General features: G+C 41.4%; 1 protein-coding gene across 5 annotated transcripts in view; it reads right to left on the reverse strand.

Moving 5' to 3' along the window:
* The window catches only part of Ago3 (argonaute RISC catalytic component 3), a 148,519-nt gene that overhangs the window by 24,152 nt on the left and 109,909 nt on the right, over positions 1–14,458 (reverse strand). For all 5 annotated transcript variants that reach the window (XM_004665222.2, XM_045148895.1, XM_045148897.1 and 2 more), the window contains 4 exons: positions 14,242–14,361; positions 12,188–12,310; positions 10,958–11,091; positions 3,329–3,513 (listed from right to left, as the gene is read on the reverse strand). In XM_004665222.2, the coding sequence (XP_004665279.1) occupies positions 3,329–3,513; positions 10,958–11,091; positions 12,188–12,310; positions 14,242–14,361 (562 nt within the window). The remainder of the gene's footprint in view (positions 1–3,328; positions 3,514–10,957; positions 11,092–12,187; positions 12,311–14,241; positions 14,362–14,458) is intronic.

Consider the following 14,458-nt stretch of genomic DNA (forward strand, 5'->3'; position numbering starts at 1 on the left):
GAAAGAGTAACAGAGAGACAGAGAGAGAATTTGTTCGTCAGGGCCTCCAGCCACTGCAATTGAACTCCAGACGTGTGCACAATCTTGTGCATATATCACCTTGTGTGTCTGGCTTATGTGGGATCTGAGGAATCAAACATGAATCATTAGGCTTTGCAGGCAAGTGCCTTAACTGCTAAGCCATCTCTAAGCTCTGTTCTATTTTTTTTTTTCCAAGCTGAGAAATGTTGATTTTTGAAATTATCCAGTATGTAACCATGCCTTTATTAGGATACAGAATGCTGAACAAGTTTCCCTTTCACAACAGGAGGAGTTGAGTTGCCTTTTCCTTCACTTCCTGCCCCGGCAACCACTGACCTGCATATTACCACTTTCGTTTTGCTCTGTCTAGGATTTCATGCAAATGTAATCATGTAGTTTGTAGTTTTTGTGTCTGACCTCTTGTGCTCAGCATATTGTCTTTAGATTCATAGATCAGTGGATCCTTTTTAAAAATTTTATCTTATATGTAGTGTAACAGGTTATATTCTTTTATCCCCTCCCCCTGACTCCAGTTACCCTGGGGCCCTCCTCGGTGGGGTTATGGGATTCACTGTGGGGTCATGAGGCCTCAGCCAGTCCCCTGTGGGGTAGCAGGGGCTCTGTGCCTCAGGGAATTCCTACCCTCTCCGTGGCTTTTACAGTCTTTCCGCTCCTCTTCCACAATGTTCCTGAGCCATGGCGGGCCTGTTGGCAGTCTGATTTAGTGTTGAGTTCTCTGTAGCCTCTGGATTGCTGCTTTGATAAGTTTTAGTTTCCATGATTTTGTGTATGCTCTATAGCCTTTCTTGCTACTGATTTGTAGTTTAATTCCATTGTGGTCAGATAGAATGCAAGGAATTATTTCAATTTTCCTGAATTTGTTAAGATTTGCTTTGTGTCCTAATATATGGTCTATTTTAGAGAATGTTCCATGTGCTGCTGAAAAGAATGTATATTCTGTAGCCTTTGGATGAAATGTCTTGTATATATCTGTTAGGTCCATTCCTTCTATGACCTCATTTAGTCCAGATGCCTCTCTGTTTATTTTTTCCCGGGATGACCTGTCAATTGATGAGAGTGGGGTGTTAAAGTCACCCACCACCACTGTGTTTGGTGTTATCTGTGACTTTAGTTCTAATAGTGTTTGTTTGATAAATTTGGGAGCCCCCATGTTAGGTGCATATATGTTTAGGATTGTAATGTCCTCCTGTTGGAGTGTGCCCTTAATCAGTATAAAGTGACCTTCTTTATCTTTCTTGACTTACGTTGGACTAAAGCCTACCTTGTCAGATATTAGGATAGCAACCCCTGTTTGTTTTCTAGGCCCATTTGCTTGAAACACCGTCTTCCAACCTTTCACCCTAAGGTAATGTCTATCCTTTGTAGAAAGGTGAGTTTCTTGGAGACAACAAATTGTAGGATCCTGCTTTTTAACCCACTCTGCAAATCTATGTCTTTTCGTTGGGGCACTGAGGCTGTTGATATTAAGAGATATTATTGAAAGGTGTGTATTTATGTTTGCCATTTTTTGTGTGTGTGTGTGGTTCTGGTTCTACCTGTGCTCTCTTCTGTTAACTAGTATTTGAGTATTGCTTGTTTTTTCTAGGTTCCTTATATGTGTGCTTTTCCTTCTAAACTCTGTTCTATTTTTTTAAATTTAATTTTTTAAAAAAATTATTTGAGAGAATTGGCGTGCCAGGGCCTCCAGCCCCTGCAAATGAAATCCAGACGCATGCACCACCTTGTGCATCTGGCTTACGTGGGTTCTGGGGAATCGAACTGAGGTCTTTTGGACTTGCAGGCAAACACCTTAACCACTTAGCCATCTTTCCAGCCCATGTGTTCTATTATTATTATTTTTTTTTTTCCTGAGGTAGAGTCTCACTCTAGTACAGGCTGACCTGGAATTCATATGTAGTCTTAGGGTACAGCCTTGAACTCACAGCAATCTTCCTATGTCTGCCTCCAAGTACTGGGATTAAAGACATGTGCCACCATGCCTGGCTTGTTCTATTTTTTTAATAGAGATTGAGGGCTGCTCAGAAACCCCATCATCATTTTAAAAATGATTATTTTTAATTTAACTATTACTTATTTGCATGCAGACAGAAAGACAAAGAAAGAAAGAATGAGCAAGAGTGAGTGCCAGGGCTTCCTGCCACTGTAAACAAACTCTAGATGCATGTTCCACTTACTTATTTGTTTTGTTTTTGAGGTAGGGTCTCACTCTAGCCCAGGCTGACCTGGAATTCACTATGTAGTCTCAGTATTTATTTATTTTTTTAAAAATGTTTCATTTATTTACTTACTTGAGAGAGAGAAGAGATAGAAAGAATGGGTGTACTGCGGCATCTAACAACTGCAAACGAATTCCAGATGCATGTGCCACCTTATGCTTATCTGGCTTATGTGGGTACTGGGCAAGCAAACCTGGGTCCTTAGGCTTCACAGGCAATTGCCTTAACCACTAAGCCATCTCTCTAGCTCAAGAGTCTGTACTTCAAAAAAATTATTTATTTATTGTTTTTAGAGACAGCAAGAGAGATAGAGACAGAAAGAGAGGAGATAAAGAATTGGCAGCCAAGGCTTCAGGCACTGCAGTCGAACTCCAGACACTTGCACCACCTAGTGGGCATGTGCAATCTTGCACTAGCCTCTCCTTTGTGCATCTGGCTAACATGGGATCTGCAGAGTAGAACATGGGTCCTTAGGCCTCACAAGCAAGCACCTTAACCGCTAAGCCATCTCTTCAGCCCCAAGAGTCCATACTTTTTTGTTGTTATTGTTTTGTTTTTGGGGGGTAGGGTCTTGCTTTATAGCCCAGGCTGACCTAAAATTCACTATGTAGTCTCAGGGTGGCCTTGAACTCACGGTAATCCTCCTAAGTGCTCAGATTAGAGATGTGCACCACCATACCCAGCTAAGAATCTATACTTTTAAGCTACTACATTATACGGATATTCAAGTTAACTCACTTTATTTATATAATTCTCCCCTTAACTACCATGTTGTGGTGCCTCTTTTACCTACTGAAATTATTTACCCAGAGTCTGTTCTTGAACTGGTTAGTTTATTGATTTGTATTAAAGTCACAATACATGAGTTTAAATACTATATCATAATATATTTATCCCAAAACTTTTAGAATTATATATCCTAAAACCATTATCAAGTAAGTTGAGGAATAATGCGGTACATTTTGCTCTTGTTGCTACAGTGCTAGGGACTGAAACCAGGCCCTGTGTATACTGTAAGTGCTCTATCATTGAGCCTCGCCCTGGAAAATGCAGTTAGAAGGTACCCTTACCATATACAGGCGTCTTCCCAGGCAGGATGACAATAATGAGCTGTAGTCCAGAATATGTATTCTTCAGATGTCGGAACATGGGCTCCACGCTGTCTGCACCTTGTGCGTACTTGCAGAAGCATGGCTGGCCCTGGATGGGCATCCCTGCATCCTTGGAGATTTTACGTAGCTGGTCTGTGAAACCTCTAAAGTGGGAGAAACAACTAAATATAAAATCTTTGGCTAGATATTAAAATATACAAAATACTTTATTTTATTAGTCTGGTGTGTGTGTGTGTGTGTGTGTGTGTGTGTGTGTGTGTGTGTGTGTGTGTATGGTGCTGGGGACTGAACCCAAAGCCTGTGCATACTAGGTAAGTGTTCTACTATTTAGCCTCAAGCCTATAAACAGTAATGAAGGGTATGAGAGCAGGATGGAGGATGAAGTAAAGATTTGTGTGCCTTCCTAGGCACATATCCAAAGGACTCATCTCATTTCCTTAGAAGTACGTGCTCAACCATGTTTATTGCTGCTCAATTTATAATAGCTGGGAAATGGAACCAGACTAGATGTCTCTCAACTGATGAGTGGATAATGAAGATGTGGCACATTTATACAATGGAGTTCTACTCAGCGATAAAGAAAAATGAAGTTTGAAATTTGCATAAAAATGGATGGACCTGGAAAGGATTATACTAAGTGAGGTAACCCAGGCCCAGAAAGCCAAGTGCCACATGTTCTCCCTCATATGTGGATCCTAGCTACAGATGATTGGGCTTCTGCGTGAGAAGGAAAATACTTAGTAGCAGAGCCCAGTAAGTTAAAAAGGAGACATAAAGGGAAGAGAAAGGAAGGGAGGAGGGTACTTACTAGGTTGATATTGTACATATGTAAGTACAATGATTGAGATGGGGAGGTAATATGGTGGAGAATGGAATTTCAAAGGGGAAAGTGTCAGGGGGGAGGGAGGGAATTACCATGGGATATATTTTTTTTTATAATCATGGAAAATGTTAATAAAAATTAAAAAAAATGATTTGTGTGCTTGTTTCATATATAAAATGTCACCAGGTCTGGGTGTGGTGGCTCATGCCTTTAATCTCAGCACTTGGGAGGCAGAGGTAGGAGGATCACTTTGAGGCCACCCTGAGACTACATAGTGAATTCCAGGTCAGCCTGGACCAAAGCAAGACCCTACCTTGAACCCCCCCCCCCAACAAAAGCCACCAGACTACTAATGTTAAGGTTAACAGTGGGGGCCAGTAAGTATAACACTATTTATCCTCAGACATATGTTCAGAGAACCCCAGCAAATGACAGATATCTAAAACCATGTGTAATACTAGACCCTATAATTTAATGCTTTAAATTTTTAAAATTTTTATTTATGTATTTGAGAGAGGAAGAGGCAGAGAGAGAGAAAGAGCAGGAGAATAGGTACACCAGGGTCTGCAGCCACTGCAAACAAACTCCAGACACATGTGCCACCTTGTGCATCTGGTTTATATAGGTCCTAGGGAATTGAACCAGAATCCTTTGGCTTTGCAGGCAAACACCTTAACTACAAAGCCATCTCTCCAGCACTTAAAATATTTTATTTACTATTTATTTTTATTTTATTTTATTGTTTGGTTTTGTGAGGTAGGGTTTAATTCTAGCCCAGGCTGATTTGGAACTTACTATGTAGTCTCAGAGTGGCCTTGAACTCATGGTGATCCTCCCTATCTCTGCTTTCCAAGTGCTGGGATTAAAGGTGTGTTTATTTGAGAGAGAAAAAGACAGAGAATGGGCATATCAGAGCCTCCAGCCACTAAAAACAAACTCCAGACACATGTGGTACTAGGGAACGAAACCTGGGTCTCTAGGCTTCGTAGGCAAGCTCCTCAACTGCAGCCCATGCTTTTTGATATTAAACATTTATTCACTGTGGCTATAATTTTTTGTTGTTGTTGTTTTTTATTTTTCAAGCCCAGGCTGACCTGGAACTCACTATGTAGTCTCAGAATGGCCTTGAATTTATGGTGATCCTCCTACCACTGCTTCCCAAGTACTGGGATTAAAGGCATGAGCCACCATGCCTGGCTATGCCTATAATTTTTAAATTTTTATTTACATGCATGTCTGTGCATGTGCACATGCACACGTGATAGGGTCTCTTGCAGCTGGAAATGAATGCCTGTCTAGCTTTATGGGGGATGGGAGAGGGTTGGAAATTGAACCTGGGCCAGTAAGCTTTGCAAGTAAGCACCTTTAACTACTGAGGCATCTCCCCAGCCCCATGGCTATACTTTGTGAAGTCTGATGTACAATAGCAAAATTTGGACAGATTTCTTCTTTGTTTATAATTTCAAAAGCAGAATATTCATGTACTGTAAATCACAGCAATTTATGCAGTAAATCTTTTCTTATTAAGTTGAGAAGTTTCACTTTTCACCTAAAGGAAGCATGTTATAGTTCATTTTTGGCATAACCAAACTTCCAACAGCTTGTACTCTTGTATTTTGGGTACAGTATTTGTTCACAAGTACTGCTGTATTCATATAGCCAACTTTTTTTTTTTTTTTTTTTTTTAGGTAGGGTCCCACTCTAGCCTAGGCTGACCAGGAACTCACTCTGAAGTTCCAGGTTGGCCTTGGAATCACATCAATCCTACCTTTACCCCCTGAGTGCTGGGGTTAAAGGTGTGCCACCACACCTGGGCCCCCACAGTCAATCTGATAGTCAATTACTAAGTGACTAATGAGTGGGTAGCATGTAATCATACGCATATAGGAAAAAAGGATGATTCAAATCCCAGGAAGGATAAAGAGGGACTGTATAGGACAGTGTAAGGTTTAATCACGCCATTGAAATGGCATATAATAATCCTGAGTAACTGAGCTCATAGAAAATGAAACAGTGGATTAGGGAGTACAATTGTATCTTGCAAACTAAAAATATGATACACAGTTATTAAGGGGACTGAGGAATAGTGAGCACTGGCTAAAACTCAGCTCAAGTCAATAGGAAAATTTCAATTCAAGTTCTGCTATGTACTTGCTGTGCTGGTTTGAATGTGAAATGTCTCCCACAGCCTCGTCTGTGTGAAAACTCAATATTCAAACAAACTGGAGGGAGAGGGTTGTTGACCTCTACACATTTGTTGTGGCACAAGCATGCCTGAATTCATGTGTGCACATACACACATGCACACACAGACATAAACTTGCTGTGGTATATACATATCTGCCCTCATATGTACATCACACACATACACAGACTGAACAGAAAACTACTGAGTACTTACAAGTTCAAGGAAAGAATGTGAGGAAGAGGTTAAAAGTGATAGAGATATCCGGGCGTGGTGGTGCAAGCCTTTAATCCTAGCACTTGGGAGGGAGAGGTAGGAGGATGGCTATGAGTTCGAGGCCAGCCTGAGACTACATAGTGAATTCCAAGTCAGCCTGGGCTAGGAGACCCTATCTCAAAAAAAAAAAAAAAAAAAAAAGAGTGGTGGAGACACATGATGACTTTATTTTCTATATTTTTGGTTTTTCAAGGTAAGGTCTCACTTTAGCTTAGGCTGACCTGGAATTCACTATGTAGTCTCAGTAGCCTGGCCTTGAATTTATGGTGATCCTCCTATCTCTGCCTCCCTAGTGCTGGGGATTAAAGGAGTGCACCACCACACCTGACTATGATGGCTTTATTTTGAAAAGCAAGCAGACGTGAGTTTACTGATTCAAGAACCTCAAATGAGAAATAAGTATCTTATTATATACTCATTTGGCAAGTAGGCACTATTACCTCTATTTGACAAAGGCAAAAACTAGAAATAATGGTAATAAAGGCAGGAAATAGCAAAGTTAGGAATTAGATCTAACCTATTTGCCTTCAAAAGACAATGCTATTGTTGCTATAGCACATAATATAGTCTATTAGAATGCTCAGAAGCATTAATGACCTTACAACAATGACTCAGTGTAGAAATTGTCCTCAATTATTCAGAAGTAACTTTTTTATGAGGTTAAAAACTTTTTTGGAGAGATGGCTCAGTGGTTAAGACATTTGCCTACAAAGCCTGACAACTCTGGTTCTATTCCCCAGTATCCATGTAAAGCCAGATGCACAAATTGGCACATGCATCTACAGTTTGTAATAGCTGGAGGCCCTGGCATGCCCATTTTCTCTGTTTGTTTCTTTTCTATCACTCTCTGCTTGCAAATAAATATAGATATTTTAATACTTTATTTTTAAATTTTTATTTATTTGAGAGAGAGGAAAGAGACAGAGAAATAGGCAGTGAGAGAGAGAGAGAGAGAGAGAGACAGAGAGAGAGAGAGCGAGCGAGCGAGCATGGGCATGCCAGGGCCTTCAGCCACTGCAAATGAACTCCAGATGCGTGTGACACCTTGTACATCTGGCTTACATGGGTCCTGGGGAATTGAACCTGGGCCGTTTGGCTTTATAGGCAAGTGCCTTAATCGCTAAGCAATCTCTCCAGCCAAAATAAAAAATATTTTTTTTATTGCTGAAGACTCCACATTCTTGGGCTGCAAGGCCACTGAGAAATCCTGCTGGAACTGAGCTGATAACCTCCTCCATGTAGACCAGCTGACAGAAAGCTGGAAGAAATCATTCTGTATGCAGTTCAATGGGAGAAAGAGAAATCACCAGGGAAGATACTCAACAGTGGACACTGCAAGCCTTATAATTGGCCAACCAGGCCAAATGAGCCAACGGGTGTAATAGTGGCATGTCTGTCATGGTGGAAACCAACTGCCCTCTAATTGGACTGGAGGCCTGCTCCATAGGTGGGAATACATCCCTGATACTGAAAACTTAAAACAGGGGTAGTCATGAGCCCTAGGGGTGTAATGTCTGCTGTTGTCTGGCTAAATGTATATACTATGCTTATCAAACTGCTCAGTAAGCACTTCTCTTAATGTTCATACCTTATATTAATGCTACTCTCACTTTTGGTAGAGAATCTTTTTTCAGATGGCAGTGACCTTGGCACAACTCAGAAGGTATCATGGCAATGGAAAGAAGTGACCACAGTGCTCATTACTACAATATCTCTATCATACCTTCTAAGGCTCAGGGTCTAATGTGGAAGAGGTGGAGGAAAGAATGTAAGAGCCAAAGGAAGAGTAGGACTCCTTACAATGTGCTTCCTCCAGACGCAAAATAGCCTGGATACCCATAACCTCGCAGTGCCTGACACTACCTACACAAGACCATCATAAGAGGAGGAAAAGATCATGACATCAAAATAAAAGAGAGACTGATTGAGAAAGGGAGGGGATATGATGGAGAATGGAGTTTCAAAGGAGAAAGTGGGGGGGAGGAAGGGTATTATCATGAGATAATTTTTACAATCATGGAAGTTGTTAATAAAAATTTGAAAAAACATTTTTTTTAAATATATCTTTGGGGCTGAGCATGGTGGTGCACACCTTTAATCCCAGCACTCAGGAGGCAGAAGTAAGAGGATCACCATGAGTTTGAGGCCACCCTGAGACTACATAGTGAATTCTAGGTCAGCCTTGACTAGAGTGAAACCCTACCTCAAAAAAACAACAACAAGGGCTGGAGAGATGGCTTAGTGATTAAGCACTTGCCTGGGAAGCCTAAGGACTGACCTGGAATTCACTATGTAGTCTCACAGTGGCCTCAAACTCATGGTGATTCTCCTACCTCTGCCTTCTGTGTGTTGGGATAAAAGGTGTGTGCCACCATGTCCAGCAAGATCTAAATACTTTTAAAGGTTCACTGATTAAATTTATTCTGTGTAGAAGTAATATCTGTTAGAATATGTAATTTAACATTTAAACACAGGGATGGGCTGTAGTTAGTGATACAGCCTAGTGCATGCATAAGCTCCTGGGTTTACACTCAGTGACACACACACAAAATAAATAAAAACATACTGCTGGGCTGGAGAGATGGCTTAGTGGTTAAGGCCTTTGCCTGCAAAGCCAAAGGACCCTGTAAGCCAGATGCACAAAGTGGTACATGTGTCTGGAGTTCATCTGCAGTGGCTGGAGGCCCTGGCGCACCCATTCTCTTTCTCTGTATCTGTCTCTCTCTCTCTCTCAAGTAAGTAAATTGAAAAACATGGGCTGGAGGGATGGCTTAGCAGTTAAGTGCCTGCCTGTGAAGCTTAAGAACTCCAGTTCGAGGCTCAATTCCCCAGGACCCACGTTAGCCAGATGCACAAGGGGGCGCACACTTCTGGAGTTCGTTTGCAGTGGCTGGAGGCCCTGGTGCGGCCATTCTCTCATTCTCTCTCTCTCCTTCTTTCTGTCTCTTTCTCTCTCTGTGTCTGTTGATCTCAAATAAATAAATAAAAATAAACAAAGAAATAATAAAAAAAAAAAACATATTACTCAAGACTCCACATGCTTTAGTTGCAAGGCCACTGAGAAATCAAACTGGGGCTGAGCTGAAAACCTCCTCCCTGTAGACCAGCTACAGAAAGCTGGAAAAAGCTAGGTTGCATGCAGCCCTATGGGAGAGAGAAGTCATCAGTGGTGAAAACAGTGGACACTGTAAACCTTAAGTTTGGCCAGTCAGGCCATATGAGCCAATGGGTGCAATAGTGACATGTCTGTTATGGGAAAACTAACTTCTCTCTAATTGGACTGGAATCCTGCTCCATGGGAGGGAATACATGCCCAATCAAAACCCAATCAAAAGCCTATGGTGGGGCTAGAGGGATGGTTTGGTGGTTATGGCAATTGCCTGCAAGATCAAAGGATCCAAGTTGGATTCTCCAGGACCTGTGAAAGGCAGGTGCATAAGGTGGTGCATACATCTGGGATTCGTTTGCAGTGGCTAGAGGCCCTGGTATGCCCATTCTCTCTCTCTGTCTCTTTCTCCCTCTCTTAAATAAATAAATAAATGAGCAAATAAATGACATTAAGCTGGGTGTGGTGGCACACACCTTCAATCCTAGCACTTGGGAGGCAGGGGTAGGAGGACTGCTGAGAGTCCAGGTCACCCTGAGACTACATAGTGAATTCCAGTTCAGCCTGAGCTACAGTGAGACCACATCTCAACAAACCATTAAAAAAAAGCCTATGGTGGGGGAGGTCATGAGCCCTAGGAGTGTAACACCTGCTTTTGTCTGACTAAATGCATATATTATGCTCACCAAACTGCCCTGTAAGCACTTGTCTTAATGTTCATACCCATGTATTAATGCTACTCTCACTTTTGGTTAGAGAAGCTTTTCTTTGCAGATAGCGGTGACCACTGGGATGACCCAAAAGTCTGAGAAATGACAGAGGAGTGTTCACCACTGAAACATCTCTATCACACCTTCCAGGGCTAGGGTCTATTGTGGAAGAGATGGCAGAAAGAATGTCAAAGGAAGGGTAGGACTGCTTACAATGTAATCTTCCAGACACAAAAATGGTCTGGATATCCATGACCTTGCAATGCCGGGTACCATCTACACAAGACCCTCATAATAGGAGGAAAAGATGATGACATCAAAATAAAAGAGAGACTGATTAAGAGGGGGAGGGGATATGATGGAGAGTGGATTTATGAAGAGGAAAGTGGGGAAATGGAGGAAATAAACATGGTTTACTGTCTATAATTATGGAAACTATCAATAAAAAAGTTATAAAAAACCCAAAAAACAAAAAACTACAACTTACTTCAATATTTCTTCTCTACACTGCCTCTGTGTGGCAAAACAAGCTATAGCCCACATTTTAATTTCAACTCCAGTGTGGAATTGTTTTCCTCTCATATCCCATACTCCATGGCTTGGTGTTGCTACTGTCCGATTCTAAAAGAAAAAGAGAAATAACATGGTAAAAAAGAACAAAAAACTAGATTATATATTTCAATGAGCTTAACTATGCATTTAATTAATTAATTTATTTATTTATTCACTCATTTTATTTATTTTTGGATTTTTTGAGGTAGGGTCTCACTCTAGCCTAGGCTAACCTGGAATTCACTGTGTATTCTCAGATTACACAGAATTGGCTGTTCTAAATATTATTTATACTTTTTAAAAAAATATATGAATTTTTTGGTTTTTCAAGGTAGGGTCACACTCTAGCCCAGGCTGACCTGAAATTCACTCTGTGGCCTCAAGGTGGCTTTGAACTCATGACAATCCTCCTACCTCTGCTTCCTAAGTACTGGGATTAAATGTGTGTACTATCACACCTGGCTTAAAAAATATTTTCATTTATTTATTTGCAGGCAGAGAGAGAATGAGAATGTGTACACCAGGGCCTCTTGACACTGCAAATGAACTCCAGATGCAGGCACCACTTTGTATATATAGCTTTACCTGGGTATTGGGGAACTGAACCTAGACTGGCAGGCTTTGCAAGCAAGTACTCTTTAAAAAAATTTTTTTTGTTCATTTTTATTTAGTTAGTTGAGAGCGATAAAGAGGCAGATAGAGAGAGGGAATGGGCCCGCCAGGGCCTCCCACCACTGCAAACAAACTACAGACACGTGCGCCCCCTTGTGCATCTGGCTAATGTGGGTCCTGGGGAATCGAGCCTCAAACCGGGGTCCTTAGGCTTCACAGGCGAGCGCTTAACCACTAAGCCATCTCTCCAGCCCAAGCAAGTACTCTTAACTTCTGAGCCATCTCCCAAGCCTTTGTTTGTTTTTGAAGCAGTGTCTGTCTCACTCAAGCCCAGGCTAGCCTTGAACTTACAGTGATTCTCCTATTTCAGCATTTCCTGGGCACTACCACACCCAGCCTTATTTACACTTTCATCATAAAAAACAAAACTGAAATAAACAAAGAAAATACTCAACATACTAGAGAACAGTAAAACAGGAGGTTCAAGACTTAGGGTACCTTTGTTTCCATACTTCACAAACTATGTGATTAAAATGTTACTGATAAGCTTTACCCGTCCTCCATATTGGAGCATAGGTGCTGGAAGCACACGGCCAGTCACATGGGCCATTTCATCCCGTACTTTAAATTGAAACTCCTGAACGAATGGATCTGTTTCATAATTTGCACTTCTTACCTAACAAAGGAAAAAAAAATTCAGTTATTTTAAAATTTTCCCTAGATCTTTTATTTATTAAAAACTTTTAAAATATTTATTTGAGAGAGAGAGAGAGAGGAAGAGGTAGATAGAAAGAATGGGCACTGCGAACAAACTCTAGATGCATGTGTCATCTTGTGCATGTGGCTTACATGGGTACTGGGGAGTCAAACTTGGGTCCTTAGGCTTCACAGGCAAGTACCTTAACTGCTAAGCCATCTCTCCAGCCCAAAGCATCTTTTTTTTTTGAGTATGTGTGTAGTATGTGCTATACATGCATATGTGCAGATGTGTGTATATGCACATGTACATGTAAATGTGCATATGCCCTGTGCACACACGTGTGGAAGCCAGAGGAGAATATCAAGAGTCCTATTGCTCTTTTGTCTTATGTCCTTCAGATTTCCATCACTGAACCTGGAGCTGCTGTTTTTTTGGTCACTGACCAGCAAGCCCAGCAATTCTTTTATCTCCACCTCCTCAGCACTGAGGTATATGTGACTATACATGGCTTTTAATGTGGATGCTAGGGATCAAAATCAGTTCTTGATGCCTGCACAGCACTCTTACCCATGGCCCCAGGGCCAGAATCTCCTTTTTTCCCCCCTCTTTAAAAAAAATATTTGACAGAGAGAAATGCAACAAGCTCCAGATGCATGTAGCATTTTGTGCATCTGGCTTTATGTGGTGTGGTGGTTTGATTCAGGTGTCCCCCATAAACTTAGGTGTTCTGAATGCTAGGTTCCTAGCAGATGGATATTTGGGAATTAGTGCCTCCTGGAGGGAGTGTATTGTTAGGGGTGGGCTTATGGGTGTTATAGCCAGTTTCCCCATGCCAGTGGTTGGCACACTCTCCTGTTGCTGTTGTCTACCTTATGTTGGCCAGGAGGTGATGTCCACCCTCTGCTCATGCCAGCATTTCCCCCTGCCATCATGGAGCTTCCCCTCGAGCCTGTAAGTGAAAATAAACCTCTTTTTCCCAGAAGCTGCTCTTGGTTGGGTGATTTCTACCAGCAACGCGAACCTGACTGCAACATGTGGGTACCGGGTAAATGAACCTGGGCCATCAGGCTTTGCAAGCAAGTACCTTTTAACTGCTGAACCATCTCTCCAGTCCCTTCACACACTTTTTATAGAATTATAAAAGTTTTTTTTGTAATTGGCTTACAAAATGAAGGCAGTTCTATAGCCCTAACCCTTTTCTAATAATCTAAAGTTGCTTCTGAAAAATTACCAACTTTTTTTTGAGGTAGGGACTTGCTCTAGCTCAGGCTGACCTGGAATTCACTATGTAGTCTTAGGGTGGCCTCAAACTCATAATGATCCTCCTACCTCTGCCTCCTGGGTTTTAAAGCTTGTGTGACCATGCCCAGACTTTATTTATTTATTTATTTATTTTTTAAGACAGGGTCTCATGTAGCTTAAGCTGGCCTCAAACTAGCTATGTAGCTAAGGCTGGCCTTGATCTTTCTGATCCTCCCCTGGAGTAAAGGGGTTTTAGGTGTGTGCCACCATAGTTGATTTTATGTAGTGCTAGACATCAAACCCAGTGTTTCATGCATGCTAGGCAAGCACTCTACCAAATGAGGAGGATTGCTGTTACTTCAAGGTCAGCCTGAAACAGAAATAAGGTACTGGCTGTTAAGAATCCAGTTTTTTGGCTAGGGAGACAGCTCAGTGGTTAAAGGCACTTGCATGCAAAGCCTGCCAGCCTGGGTTCAATTCCCCAGCTACCCACTTAAGCCAGACACAGAATGGCACAAGCATCTGGTATTTATCTGAAGTGGCAAGAGGCCCTGTAGCATCTATATACACAGACACACAAATGCAAATAAATTTTTAAAAATCCAGTTTTTTAGTAGCTCACGCCAATATACTGGAAATTTGCATTTCCAGAGTTATGTACTAACCAATCTGCTAATTTCCTCTTGTCTATCTGGTGCAGATCTTGCTGTTGCCTTAATCATAGTGGAAGTTTGATTGTCTGTAAGTTTCTTGATACACCGTTGCCCAGCCACAATATTACAAACCTACAAATGGAAAAAAGTTTTATACCAGACGCATATCTTTTTGTTAGCTGTCACTTATTGCCAATTACAGGTGAAATAAAAAATTTAAAACTACTTC

Source organism: Jaculus jaculus, chromosome 5 (genome assembly GCF_020740685.1).
Source record: "Jaculus jaculus isolate mJacJac1 chromosome 5, mJacJac1.mat.Y.cur, whole genome shotgun sequence".
In the NCBI taxonomy this organism is placed as follows: domain Eukaryota; kingdom Metazoa; phylum Chordata; class Mammalia; order Rodentia; family Dipodidae; genus Jaculus; species Jaculus jaculus.